Consider the following 13,073-nt stretch of genomic DNA (forward strand, 5'->3'; position numbering starts at 1 on the left):
AGCTCAGTGGCAAAGTGCTTGCCTAGCAAGTGCAACGTCCTGGGTTCAATCCCCAGTACCAAAAAAGAAAAGACAAAAAAAAAAAAAAGAAATGCTGAAACGGTTATCCATCAAACATATGTGTCATTATATACTAAGTGATTCTATGCCTATAAATTAAATATTCCAGGTCAATTAAATGATACTATGTGTACAACTGGCTTCAAGGTGACATAGGAGAGGTACGAAGTAGGTGGGGATTAAATTAAATAAATTCACTGGCCCTGAGTAGACAACTGTTTCACTGGGAACGGGCACAGGGCAGTTTGATAAACCAAGTCTATGCACTTTTGAATATACTTAATATTTTCCAAGCACTGGTGGCTCATGCCTGTAATCTTAGCTACTCAGGAAATTGAGATATGAGGATTGAAACTCAAAGCCAGCCCAGGCTTATCTCCTATCTCCAATCAACCAGCAGAAAGGTGGAAGTAGAGGTGTGGGTCAAGTGGTAGAACCTCATTGCTTGAGTGAAAAAGCCAAATGGGAGTCAGGCCCTGAGCTCAAGCCCCAGGCACTGGCACATAAAATAATTTCCAAGTTAGGTATCTGATTTTTTTGACTTGATGTCATTTGCGAACTTTGTGTAGTTTTGCGATGCTACATTTCTGACATATTTCATTCTAGTAGTGTGAAATGTCACTTATTAGTAACGCTTCACGTTATCTTTAAGATTAACACATTTCCACACTGGAAATGTATTGGCTGGTGTTGATAAGTCGAGAATGGGCTCCTGGGAAAATGCATGAGCCAGGTCAGGATCTCGGTCAGTCCTTCCTGCACCTGAACACTAGGACTTGCCATCTTCTATTCTGTACATTTCCAAACATCAGCTATAGAACTGATTACCCATTGCTTAGCAACCTAATAACAGCTTGTTGCTCCCCTTTCTTGGTACGCACTGACAAATCACAAAAGCACTCTGGTTGCAGACAGCATTTTGCTTGGGAACTGTGGATGTAGGGTTGACGCCACACATACTGATGAAGCTTAGACTTTTGCCCTTCCCTTTCTCCAGGCATGGCTACCAGATTAGCTGGACATTTGGAGCCTAGGACTTGAAAGCCAGGGTGCAAAGCACGGGCTGAAATGTGAAGAAAGGGCTGAGGGCAGCTGGCACCGGTGGCTCATGCCTGTCATCCTAGCTACTCAGGAGGCTGAGATCTGAGGATCGCGGTTCAAAGCCAGCCCAGGCAGGAAAGTCTGTGAGACTCTTATCTCCAATAAACCACTAGAAAACCGAAAGTGGTGCTGTGGCTCAAGTGGTAGAGCACATGCCTTGAGCTGAAAAGTGCAAGAACAGCACCCAGACACAGAGTTGAAGCGAAAGAAAGAAAGAAAGAAAGAAAGAGACAGAGAAAGAGAGAGAGAGAGAGAGAGAGAGAGAGAGAAAGAAAGAAAGAAAGGGCCGAGGGCTCCAGAGAGGCTAGCTGCCTGGATAGAAATCCCATTATTATTTTTAGGTGCCAGTCCTGGGGTTGGATCTCAAGGCTAGGGTGCTGTCCCTGAGCTTTCTTTTTTCTTTTTCTTTTTATTCCTCAAAGCTAGCGATCTACCACTTAAGTCATACTTTGACTTGCAGCTTTATGGTAGTTACTTGGAAATAAGAGTTTCACCAACTGCCAGGACTGGCTTCAAACCATGATCCTCAGATCTCACCTTCCTAAGTTGCTAGGATTACAGGGGTTAGGCCATTGGTGCCAGGCAAGAGTGGACAGCAGGGATCGGCAGAGGAAGTGGGGGTCCTGGTTGAATGGGTGTAGAGGTTTTTACTCGGGGGGATGAAATAGCTCCAGAAGAGGCGTCACTAGAGATCGCTGCACAGCTATGTTGAACACACGGAACATTCTTGAACTCACAACTGATCAAAACAGCAAGTTTCAGCCTATGTATACTTTTACCACCACATACAAAAACTAAAAACTGCGCTCACATTGAGCCCTGAAAGGTCGATGTCAACGGCAGGGCCTTCTCGGTCACCTTTAGGGGCAATCTGATTGAGCAGATGAAAGTAGGCTTTTGAATCCTTTAAGAAAAAAAAAAAGAAATAGCATTATTAAATTGAATGATCAGAATCACTCTATATTTGGGGGAGTGGGAGGATGCTCACACTGGGGAGATGGCTCCCATCTCAACATGAAAAACACAGAATGAGCCGGGCGCTGGTGGCTCACGCCTGTAATCCTAGCTACGCAGGAGGCTGAGATCTGAGGATCACGGTTCAAAGCCAGCCCGGGCAGGAGAGACCGTGAGACTCCTATTTCCAATAAACCACCAGGAAACTGGAAGTGGCACTGTAGCTCAAGTGGTAGAGCGCTCGCCTTGAGCTGAAGAGCTGAGGGACAGCGCCCAGGCCCAGAGTTCAAGCCCCACAACCAACAAAAAAAAAAAAAAAAACACACACACACACAGAATGACTCACAGGTTCCTGGAATCGCCCTGCTGTGTTCCCACAGCTCAGGGTTTCCTGCAGTTCAGGGTTCCAACCTCAGCTACCACAGGGTTCCCTGGGCCCGGAAACCCCTCCCCCAAACCGTTCCATTTGTCTACAACCTAAATGTTAGTTAAGGTTTAGGACAAGTTGGGTATGGTAGCTCAGGCCTGTCACCCTAGCTACTCAGGAGGCTGAGCTCTTAGGATTGCAATTCAAGGCCAGTCTGGGCAGGAAAAAAATCTGAGACTCTTTATTTGTAATGAACCAGCAAAAAGCCAGAAGTAGAGCTGTGGCTCAAGTGATTAGAGTAATAGCCTTGAGAAAAAAAAAAAAAAAGCTAAGGGACCTCATCTATGATTTCAAGCTCTAGTAGTTCAAGCTCTATATTTAGGTCAACTATGTTCTCCTGGAAGACTTTTCTGGTTTTTTGAATGAACCCCATTCTTCCCTCTATACTGCACTGTATACCATCTCTATAAAGAAACTATGACCAGAGCTGTGACCAGGAGGGGTGGGCACACAGACTACAATCTATATGCCATGACTGGAACTGATCACGAGCCGTCAGACTGACTGGGCCACACCCTGAGTTCAGGGCACAGAGTGGTTGAACCTTGATGTCCTGGCTGAAGTTGCTGATGGTGCGCCAGCCCGCGTTGCTGAGGTGGTAGTTGACCCAGCGCAGCAGCAGCTCCTCAGGGGACAGCTTCATCAGCTCCTCCAGCTCCTCACCCTCACTGAGCAGTGCGATCAGAGCTGTCAGGAGAAAGGGCATGTGAATCCTGCCTTCCCTTGGGGAGAGAGGGGTGTATGTGGGGAGGGGGGTGGGTGGAGATGCCTCCAGCTCCAGGCCCTCACCTTCATTCCTGGAGAGTTCAATATCGGCGAAGAGACCAACTTTAATGATCTGCCAGAGAAGGCCCAGGACCAAGTGAGGTTTTCCTTCTTTGAGATCCTGGGCACCGATGTTGACCACAGTGCAGCCGATGGCAGAGGCAGAATTCAGTGCCAGGTTCAAATTTTCCTGAATGGCCAAAAGAGAAAATCACAAAGGGAAGAAATTGTGGCTCTCATGGCTTATCATTGACAAGTTAGCTGTAAGAAACCATGGGTTACAGAAGTCTAAGTCCTGGGACTTGAACTCAGGGCCTGCGCGCCATCCCTGAGATTTTCTTTTTTTTGCTAAAAGCTCATGCTTGACCACTTGAGCCACAGATCCACTTGCAGGTCTTTTGGTGGTTCTTTGGAGATAAGAGTCTCACAGACTCTTTGAACCATGATCCTCAGATCTCAGCCTCCTGAGCTGCGACCTGAGCCACCAGGGCCCCATATCTCAGAAATTTCAGATTTTTTAAAAAACAGAAGTAATGTTTGTGCATGTTAATTACTATTAATACTAAAAAAAAAAAAAATCACATGGTTTTAACTGTTATCTGCAGTATGCTAATGACTTCCACACGTGAGACCGCCCTCTGCCCCTGGAGAGCTCCCCTGTGCTCTCTGCACGGGGTACACTTAGTAACGTCTACCCGATTGCTCCTCAAACCCACCAGGTCCAAAACAAGCCCATTTTCCACCTGATGTTCCTCCCATTTCTGCCAAAATCATTTCTTCCTGATCTTATTGACTAGCTTGGGTGAGAGGACCAACCGTTCACGCCCCTGCCTTGGTTCCTGAGGAAGTTTGCGCAGAATCAAAAAGCTGTCCTGTAATCCCCAAATCCTCTCCACAACCGGTAGCACTAACCTGACTTCCCTGAGACCACGCCAACACCTGCTCTCCATTCTCCTGCTGGAGGTTCTGTGCGGGTGAACCCCTACCTGGGACACAGCCAGTCCCCCCTTCCCCCCCATGGAAGAAGATACTCACAGAGACAGTGAAGGGGGTCAGCTTTCTCTTGTTGATGGCCCTTTCGTCAATAGTATCCGGTTCAGACAAGTTGATCATTTTGCTAATGAGAAAAAAAATGGCAATAATTAGGTTGGGAGAGTTGCAGAAATGTTTTAGAAAAAAAAAAAAAAAGCTAAAATTTGAGAAGTGGTAAGAATCCATTTGTTTATTAGGATATATATATATATATATATATATATATATATATATGTATATATATTTAAGCCAGAAACTTGTTTAAATATAATAAATATTCTCGATCTTGAAACAAATCTACTCCTTGACATAGCTCATGCAGTTTCTTTGTGGCAGTTTTTGTCTTTATTTCATGTAATAATCGCTAGTATTGTTAGAAGTAAACAAACTCCCAAGAGGCCAAATGCCAAGCAAAAGAAGAGGGGACATTGTCCAAAAAGAATTGTATTCACGGGGCTGGGAAGGTGGCTCAGTGGTAGAGCGTTTGCCTTGCATGCTCGAGGCCCTGGGTTCGATTCCTCAGCACCACATAAGCAAAAAGAAAAAAGCCGGAAGTGGCGCTGTGGCTCAAGTGGTAGAGTGCTAGCCTTGAGCTGAAGAGCTGAGGGACAGCGCCCAGGCCCAGAGTTCAGGTCCCACGACTGGACCAAAAAAAAAATAAACAACAACAACAACAAAAAAGAATTGTATTCATTACTTTACTTATGAAATGGCAACTCCTCTGTATAATACCTTAAGAACAATCAAACTATATATATACATATATATATATATATATATATATTTTAAATGTGGTACCTATACACAATGGAATTTTACTCGTCCATTAGAAAGAACAGTATTATGTCATCTGAAGGGAAATGGATGGATCTAGAACAAATCATGTTAAGGAAGCTAGATCTATAATTGTACAGGACTCTAGGCATTCACACACAGAGAGACCAAAAGAGGAGGCTCTCAGGGGAGGAGCAGAAAGGTGCAATGCCTCTGTGCCTCTTAATCACATAAAATAATACTTATAGAAATAAACTCAAGGAGGGCTGGGACGGTGGCTCAGTGGTAGAGTACTTGCCTCGCATGCATGAGGCCCTGGGTTCGATTCCTCAGCACCACATAAGCAGAAAAAGCTGGAAGTGGTGCTGTGGCTCAAGTGTTAGAACGCTAGCCTTGAGCTGAAGAGCTGAGGGACAGGCCCCATGACCGACAAAAAAATAGAAATGGAGAGGAAGAGCGTGAACAAATGTAGCAGTGGTACTCAGTATAAACTAAATGGAAAATGAACTATACAACTTGTGAGAGGGGAAGGGAGAGAAAAACTGGGAAAGAGCGAGGGATGGGGTGAAATTGTCCAAAAAGAAATGTACTTATTACCTGACTTATGTAATTGTAACTCCTCTGTATTTCACCTTTATAATAACAATTGAAAAAAGAAAAAGTAAATAAAAGAAAAGCCAGGTGCTGGTGGCTCATGCCTATAATCCTAGCTACCCAGGAGGTTGAGATCTAAGGATTACAGTTCAAAGCCAGCCCAAGCAGGAAAATCCATGAGCATATTATCTCCAATAAACTACCAAAAAAGCAGAAGTGGGGCTGTGGCTCAAGTGGTAGAGTGCTAGTCTTGAGCAGCAGGGACAGTGCCCTGACACTGAGTTCAAGCCCCAGGATTTGTTTAAAAAGAAGTTTCCTGTCCAAAAAGCCTTTCAGCAGTGAAGTTCAATTAATAAATTGTATGCTTTTTTATGTGTAAAATGTCAAAAGGAGAAGAAGGAAGAAGAGAAAGAGAAGAAGGAAAAGGAGGAGAAGGAGGAGGAGGAGACAAATTTTGTGCAAACTGTATGGTATTATTGTTGCAGAAAGATAAAGAGTGGGAGACTTCATCTAAGATTTCAACAATTCAGACAATTTAAAGGAATTGGCCTGAGTTTTGTCTCTATATTTTAGAGTATAAGGAAAATGCACATTTGATTCAGAATAGGAAATTCTCTGAAGGTGAAAAGATAAGAACCGTAAATGAAGGTCACAGTATCTCTAATACATAGTGTTCTAACCATTGATAGTCTTTATTTGTAGGTTAAGGACTTCTTTCCTTTTTTTAAGTGCAGATACAAAGGGCCCTAACAAAGATGTAAATCATTAGTGGTACTGTGATTGTTTGTGATGGCTCATTTCTTCTTTGGAGGTCCACTATTTTTTTAAATAAAATAAAGACACCTGCTTTATATAAAGAATATGCTGGGACTACATAGAAAGTTTACAGTATAGCCAGGCATTAGCTTAACCCTGTAATTCTAGCTACTCAAGAGGCTGAGAGCTGAGGATGGAAGTTGAAGACAGGCAGGGCACAAAACTCTGTGAGACTCTTATCTCCAGTTAACCAGCAAAAAGCTGCAAGTGGAGGTGTGGCTGAAGTGCTACAGTACTAGCCTTGGGCAAAACAAACTCATCAAGAGCATGGTACTCACAGCAGTAGTGCTCACACAAAAGTTTACAGTGTGGGGCTGGGAAGGTGGCTCAGTGGTAGCGTGCTTCCTTGCAAGCATAAGGCCCTGGTTTTGATTCCTCAGCACCACATAAGCAGAAAAAGCCGGAAGTGGCGCTGTGGCTCAAGTGGTAGAGCGCTAGCCTTGAGCTGAACAGCTGAGGGACAGCGCCCAGGCCCAGAGTTCTGGCCCCACGACCAACAAAAAAGAAAAAGAAAAAGTTTACAGTGTGGGAAGCAGAACAGACAGAGCCAAAACTGGTTTTTGTCATTTAGGGACAATCTTGCTTCCACTTCTCCTTTATGATCATGTCTCAATCAATCACCAATACTCGCATTGGGAAGTGAAAAAAGAAATCATGTTGACACATGAAAATAGACCAACATTTTAACAGGACTCACTTGAAAGTGTACTGGCATGATGACGATGAGAGGCATTAAAAAGCACCAGGAAGGGGCTGGGAAGGTGGCTCAGTGGTAGAGCGCTTGCCTCGCATGCATGAGGCCCTGGGTTCGATTCCTCAGCACTGCATACACAGAAAAAGCCAGAAGTGGTGCTGTGGCTCAAGTTGGTAGAGTGCTAGCCTTGTGCTGAAGAGCTCAGGGACAGTGCCTAGGCCCTGAATTCAAGCTCTAGGACCAGCAAAAAAAAAAAAAAAAAGCATCAGGAAAACAAAGGATTGGAGGAGGAAGATCATTCTAGAAAGCATAGTCGTGGTCTATGCAATAGACACCTCTCAAGCTGCTAATTGCAAAGGACAACGGCTCTGCCTAGTTGTAGCTTCATGGAGCGCTCATGGATGGGACAGAAAACAGAGAGCCCCCACTGTGAGATGTTCAGCTCACCAAAGGAGGATGCCATCTGCCAGTGACTTGAAAAGGCTATTGTCACCCGGGTCCATGGGGATGAGGTGCCGACAGTCAGGGTCATTCTCCAGGGCTTTGTTTATCCAGTTCACAAAAGCCACTTTTTCCTCCTCTGAAACGAAGAAAACCTTGGTAGGAAAAAATCTATTTCCCAGAATTTAATCACCCTATAAAACTATATCTGTCAATTTCTGCTAAAAAAAATGGCTGTTAATTACATGCAATTAAAACTCCAAAGGACACAACAAAGAAAGGGGAATTCATTCTACTTTTTCATCCAGTCTAAGAGGAGAGAGGAAGGAGGGACTAGTTTTTGCACAGGCAAAAAACATCAGGTCTGATTCCAACATCTTTCAAAGGATCTATTGCTTCAGAAATCAAATAAATCAGCAGCATACTATCAAAGGTCAAATCTTTACACACAAACACTCAGATGTAAAACTATGTATACTCATGTAAGAAGTACACCTAAATAAGGAGGGAAAAAAAAACCCCTAAGATCTACGAAAATAAATGCCTGCAATCCCAGCTACTTGGGAAGAAAAGGGGGATGGCAGTTCAAGGCTAGCCTAGGCAAAAAGTTACTAAGACTCTCTCCCTCCTCAACCAAGAACCTGGGCATGGTGGTATATACGTGTAATCCCAGCTATAGGAGAGGTCCAAGGCCAGGCAACAAGCCCAATCCCCTATCTGAAAAAGGACTGAAGGCAGCTGGGCACTGGTGGCTCATGCCTGTAATCCTAGCTACTCAGGAGGCTGAGATCTGAGGATCAGCCCAGGCAGGAAAATCCATGAGCCTCTTATCTCCAATTAACCAGAAGTTGCATTGTGCCTCCCAGTGGTAGAGCTCTAGCCTTGAGCAGAAGAGGGCAGGGACAGTGTACAGGCCCAGAGTTCAAGCCCCGTGAACAACAATAAGTTTTAAAGAAAGGGCTGAAGGTGTGGCTCAAGTGGTAGAGCACCTCTCCAGTACATGCTTGATTAGAACATCAGTATGTAATATGGCACTATGGAATGGATGATAAGAGGCCAGTTTGGAGCAGGGGTTACCTGAGTATGAATGCTGGGTACCCTCGCTGGAAATGGAGGAAGTGCCTCCGATCGCTGTGATTCCTTCCCGCTTGTTAATTATCTTTCGGAAAGTTTTGCTGATATCCCTGCTTTTCAATTCTTGCATTAGCTAAAATGGGATAGAAATGCAATGGGTGATTAAATAATTGTAAAAAAGAAAGAAAGAAAGAAGGAAAGAAGGAAAGAAAGAAAGAAAGAAAGATCTGGACACAGGAAGGTTATCTATTATACTTACTCATCTGAAACAACACCAAAGGAAACATGAATCCAATATATTTGCACTTAACACAAAATGGACAAATGGTTGTCTCTGGGACAAGCTACAACTACACTTTAAATGAACACGTCAAAGTTGTTTTTCTTGCCGGGAGCTGGTGGCTCACACCTGTAATCCCAGCTACTCAGGAGGCTGAGATCTGAGGATCGTGATTCAAAGCCAGCCCAGGCAGGAAAGACTGTGAGACTCTTATCTCCAATAAACCACAGGAAAACTGAAAGTGGCGCTGTAGCTCAAGTGGTAGAGCTCTTGCCTTGAGCTGAAGAGCTGAGGAACAGTGCCCAAGCCCAGAGTTCAAGCCCCATGACCAACCAAAAAAAAAAAATTTGTTCTTCTTCTTGATGTGCCAGGATGTTCTCTTTCCTGTATGGAGAAAAGCTAAGAAATAACTAACTACATGACAAAAATTTTAAGAAATACCTTAGTGAGGGCATTTCTCTGTCTGAGCATCCCAAATGTAGGCATATTAAAATAAACCAATCAGCTCTTGTAACACATGGAGGTATATTAAAATAAACCAATCAGCTCTTGTAACACATGGAGGTATATTAAAATAAACCAATCAGCTCTTGTAACACAGGGCAGCATATTAAAATAAACCAATTAGCTCTTAGAAATAGCTTGGGCTGCTGGGAGTTCCATTTTCTAGTCACTAGTACTAGACTCTCCAGGGATTGGCAAGAATAGACTAAATCCTTTCTCCCTGCAGTGGACAGCCATTTGAGTGGTTTTCAGTACAAATCTAATCTTACCGCTTTGCTCTTTCTTCCTACTTCATTGGTTTCCTATTGTTCTAACGATAAAAAGTTAAACCCACTGGGCATTAATGGGCTCTGAACTGTAGCCCTAGCCATTCAGGAGGCTGAGATCTGGGGATCATGGTGGTTGGAAGCCAGCCTGGCAGGAAAGTCTATGAGATTCTTATCTCCAATGAACCACCAAAAAAGCCAGAAGTAGGGGTGTGGCTCAAGTGGTAGAGTGCAAGCCTTGAGCAAAAGAGCTCATGGACAGTGCATAGGTCCTGAGTTCAGGTCTCAGGACTGGTATAAAAAAAAAGAAGAAAAGAAAGAAAGAAAGACAGACAGACAGACAGACCCTACATGGCCTTGCTCGTGTCTGCAGCTACATGGTCTTCCTTAGAACTGGGCTGTAACCACACTGTCCCTTCTTTGTGTGAGATGACTCACCATTTCTAAAGCCACAATGACATACTGCCACTTCTAATGTCTTCCATATTAATTCCCCCCCCAGCCCCCTTTTTCCATCTAAACTTTCTTTAGATCTCAGTCTTCCCCGAGTCCTTGGGTCCTCCAGTTTCAGCTTCAACTCCATCTGCTACAAATGCTCCTATGAGCTACACGGCTGTGTCACGGCAGTGGTCTGTCCCTTTTGCACAACTCTGTCCTCCTCACCCACGGGATCTCTGTGGAAGTAGGACCCTGTCTCTTCATGCTTGCTACCTGATTCACTGCCTAGGTGTGAGTTGATGAAAAGAGAATGCAAAACCTGATAACATCAACTTCATTAACTATGTATACACTGATGGTAATGGTCAATATGCGCTGAGCTCAAATATCATGAATGACCGACGACTCCCCAAAGTTGACTTGTACTGGGCACCGGTGGCTCATGCCTGTCACCCTAGCTACTCAGGAGGCTGAGATCTGAGGATTGTGATCCAAAGTCAGCTGGGCAGGAGAGTCTGTGAGACCATCTCTAATGGACCTGCCAAAAAGCTAGAAGTGGAGGTGTGGCTGAAGTGGTAGAGCACTAGCCTTGAGCCAAAGAAGCTCAGGGACAAGCCTTGGGTTCTAGCCAATGGTAACCCCTCTGGTACAATACCTGAATGATAAAAATAAAAATTATTATATTTTTAAAACATAAATAAAAATTTAAAAAAAGCTGACTTCCATGCTGTGACTTTGTCCTCAGCTTTATGAGTCACGTGTAGACATTATTACTTGCACAATAACAGCTGCTATGAGCATTCTCCTCATGTTAAAGCGGGCTCCTTCGGGTTCCCTGGAGCCAAATCTGATCACCAGCCAGTCAGGACCAACAGCAGACCGGCCATTACTCACCGACACGAACTCTTCAAAGCTGATTTTGCCATCTTTGTTGTTGTCAGCAACCGCTAGAATTTTCTCCACGATCTCACGCACTTTGTAGCCAGGGAGAGGCAGGCTGGCTTCCTTAAAAAGGTCCTGAAGTTCGTAGTCACTGACGTAGCCGCTGTTGTCAATATCTGCAAAGGCAGATACTGATGGGCCCTGCGTCACCCGTGCTGCTGGAGATCAGCCCTCAGCCAGCCTCTAGGATGGGGACACCCTTGGGTGCTTGTTTCCCCAGGGGACAGGGAGTATCTTCCTACACCTGAACTATGCAGTGCATGTGCCACACTTGATTAAATCATTCATTTTTTAACTGCAGCTTCTCTTCATAGATTGAGGACCGCTATATGGATTTTAAGTGCATAGAATGGACAAGGCTTGGGCAAGAAACTGAGTTTGGGGAAATGACTAAGCTTCAAAGCAATAAACCTTGAGGTCCGGACCCCAGTGCCTCACAGTCATCATTCTAGCTAGTAGCTAGATAGAAAAAGTACCTCAGGATTGTGATACTAGCACAGCCTGAGCAAAAATGGTCACAAAGTTCCATTTTCACAGAAAAGCCCGGGAGAGGGGGCAGGCGCCTGCCTCCAGCTGTGAAAGGAAGCCCGGACAGGAGGATGGTGCAGTGCAGACAAGCGTGGGGGAGAGGGTAAAAACGTTCTCCTAACAGCCAGAGCGAAAGGCTGAAGGTGTGGCTTGAGTGGTAGGTACAGCACTTACCTAATAGGGGCAAGGCCAAGTTCAAACCCCACTACCAAGAAAGAGGAGAAGGAAGGAAGGGAGGGAGGGGAGGGGAAGGAAAGGGGAAGGAAGGAGGGAAGGAAGGAGGGAAGGAAGGAAGGAAGGAAGGAAGGAAGGAAGGGAGGGAGGGAGGGAGGGAGGGAGGGAGGAAGGGAGGGAGGGGAAAGAAGGAAGGGAAGGAAGGAGGGAAGGAGGGAAGAAGGGAAGGAAGGAAGGAAGGAAGGAAGGAAGGAAAGAAAGAAAGAAAGAAAGGGAGGGAGAGAGGGAGGGGTAAGAAGGAAAGGAAGAAGGGAAGGAAGGAAGGAGGGAGGGAGGGAGGGAGGGAGGGAGGGAAAGAAAGAGGGAGGTTGGGAGAAATGGGGAAGAGAAATGTCATACGTGGTCAAGGGGCACATGCACTCAGACTCTAGTAAAATGGATTGATATTTGTAGATTCCTGCAATGGATTTATAAACTAGATCTATGAAACAGATCCTCGGGCCACATACTCCTTGCAGAAAGGATCTACGTGTCCTGTAAAATCCACGTAAAGCACTTTTGCCCCTCACTGTCCTGGCAACAGCTTGTTTCGCTTTCAATAATTCATCGCTTCGTCATTACGTATTTATGATACCATTCTGCCTGCTGTCATTTTGAGATTAGGTGTGCCGGCAATCTCACGGCTATATTTGGACTCTTGGCAACAAGTTTCTGGGTGTTTCCATGTGATCACCGAAATGCCCTTCCCTGGGGTTTTTCCTAGAGACTACATATCACTTCTTCACCCAGAATGAAGGCACCGCAGATCCTGGCTGCCCAGCGGGCACCAGAAACCGCCCGTGTGGCGTGCTGTGCCTGCAGGCTGGGTGGGTATCGCCAAGGCTGACTTAGCTCATCTGGTAACCACTGGCTTGTGTCTTAGGCTGCTTTTTCCTCTCAACAAAAGAGCTGTCATCACGGTAATTGGATTACTGATGAGGAAAGGAACTTATCTTTTGGACTCTTGAGATGGAAGTTTAGGATACTGTTTAGAATTTTTAACAATTTTAATATTCCATTAAATATATTAAATATTAATTTAATGGGTCTAGCAAACATGAAGCCCTAGGTTCAAATATCAATACCACCAAAAAAAAAAAAAAAGGATTACAGTTGGTGTGTGAAACAAAGAAAAGAGACGACTAATCCATACATTTTGGGAAGGTCCAT

At 44.7% G+C, this 13,073-nt stretch overlaps 1 protein-coding gene across 1 annotated transcript in view; it reads right to left on the reverse strand.

Moving 5' to 3' along the window:
- Nucleotides 1-13,073, reverse strand: part of Pls1 (plastin 1) — a 57,744-nt gene that overhangs the window by 18,757 nt on the left and 25,914 nt on the right. The window contains exons 3-9 of the mRNA XM_042665704.1: nt 11,115-11,278; nt 8,736-8,865; nt 7,665-7,797; nt 4,343-4,424; nt 3,332-3,497; nt 3,087-3,229; nt 1,973-2,065 (exon numbers count right to left, since the gene is read on the reverse strand). Of these exons, the coding sequence (XP_042521638.1) occupies nt 1,973-2,065; nt 3,087-3,229; nt 3,332-3,497; nt 4,343-4,424; nt 7,665-7,797; nt 8,736-8,865; nt 11,115-11,278 (911 nt within the window). The remainder of the gene's footprint in view (nt 1-1,972; nt 2,066-3,086; nt 3,230-3,331; nt 3,498-4,342; nt 4,425-7,664; nt 7,798-8,735; nt 8,866-11,114; nt 11,279-13,073) is intronic.

This window comes from Dipodomys spectabilis, unplaced genomic scaffold, assembly GCF_019054845.1.
Source record: "Dipodomys spectabilis isolate Male_0828 unplaced genomic scaffold, ASM1905484v1 ptg000342l, whole genome shotgun sequence".
NCBI classification, from domain to species: Eukaryota; Metazoa; Chordata; class Mammalia; order Rodentia; family Heteromyidae; genus Dipodomys; species Dipodomys spectabilis.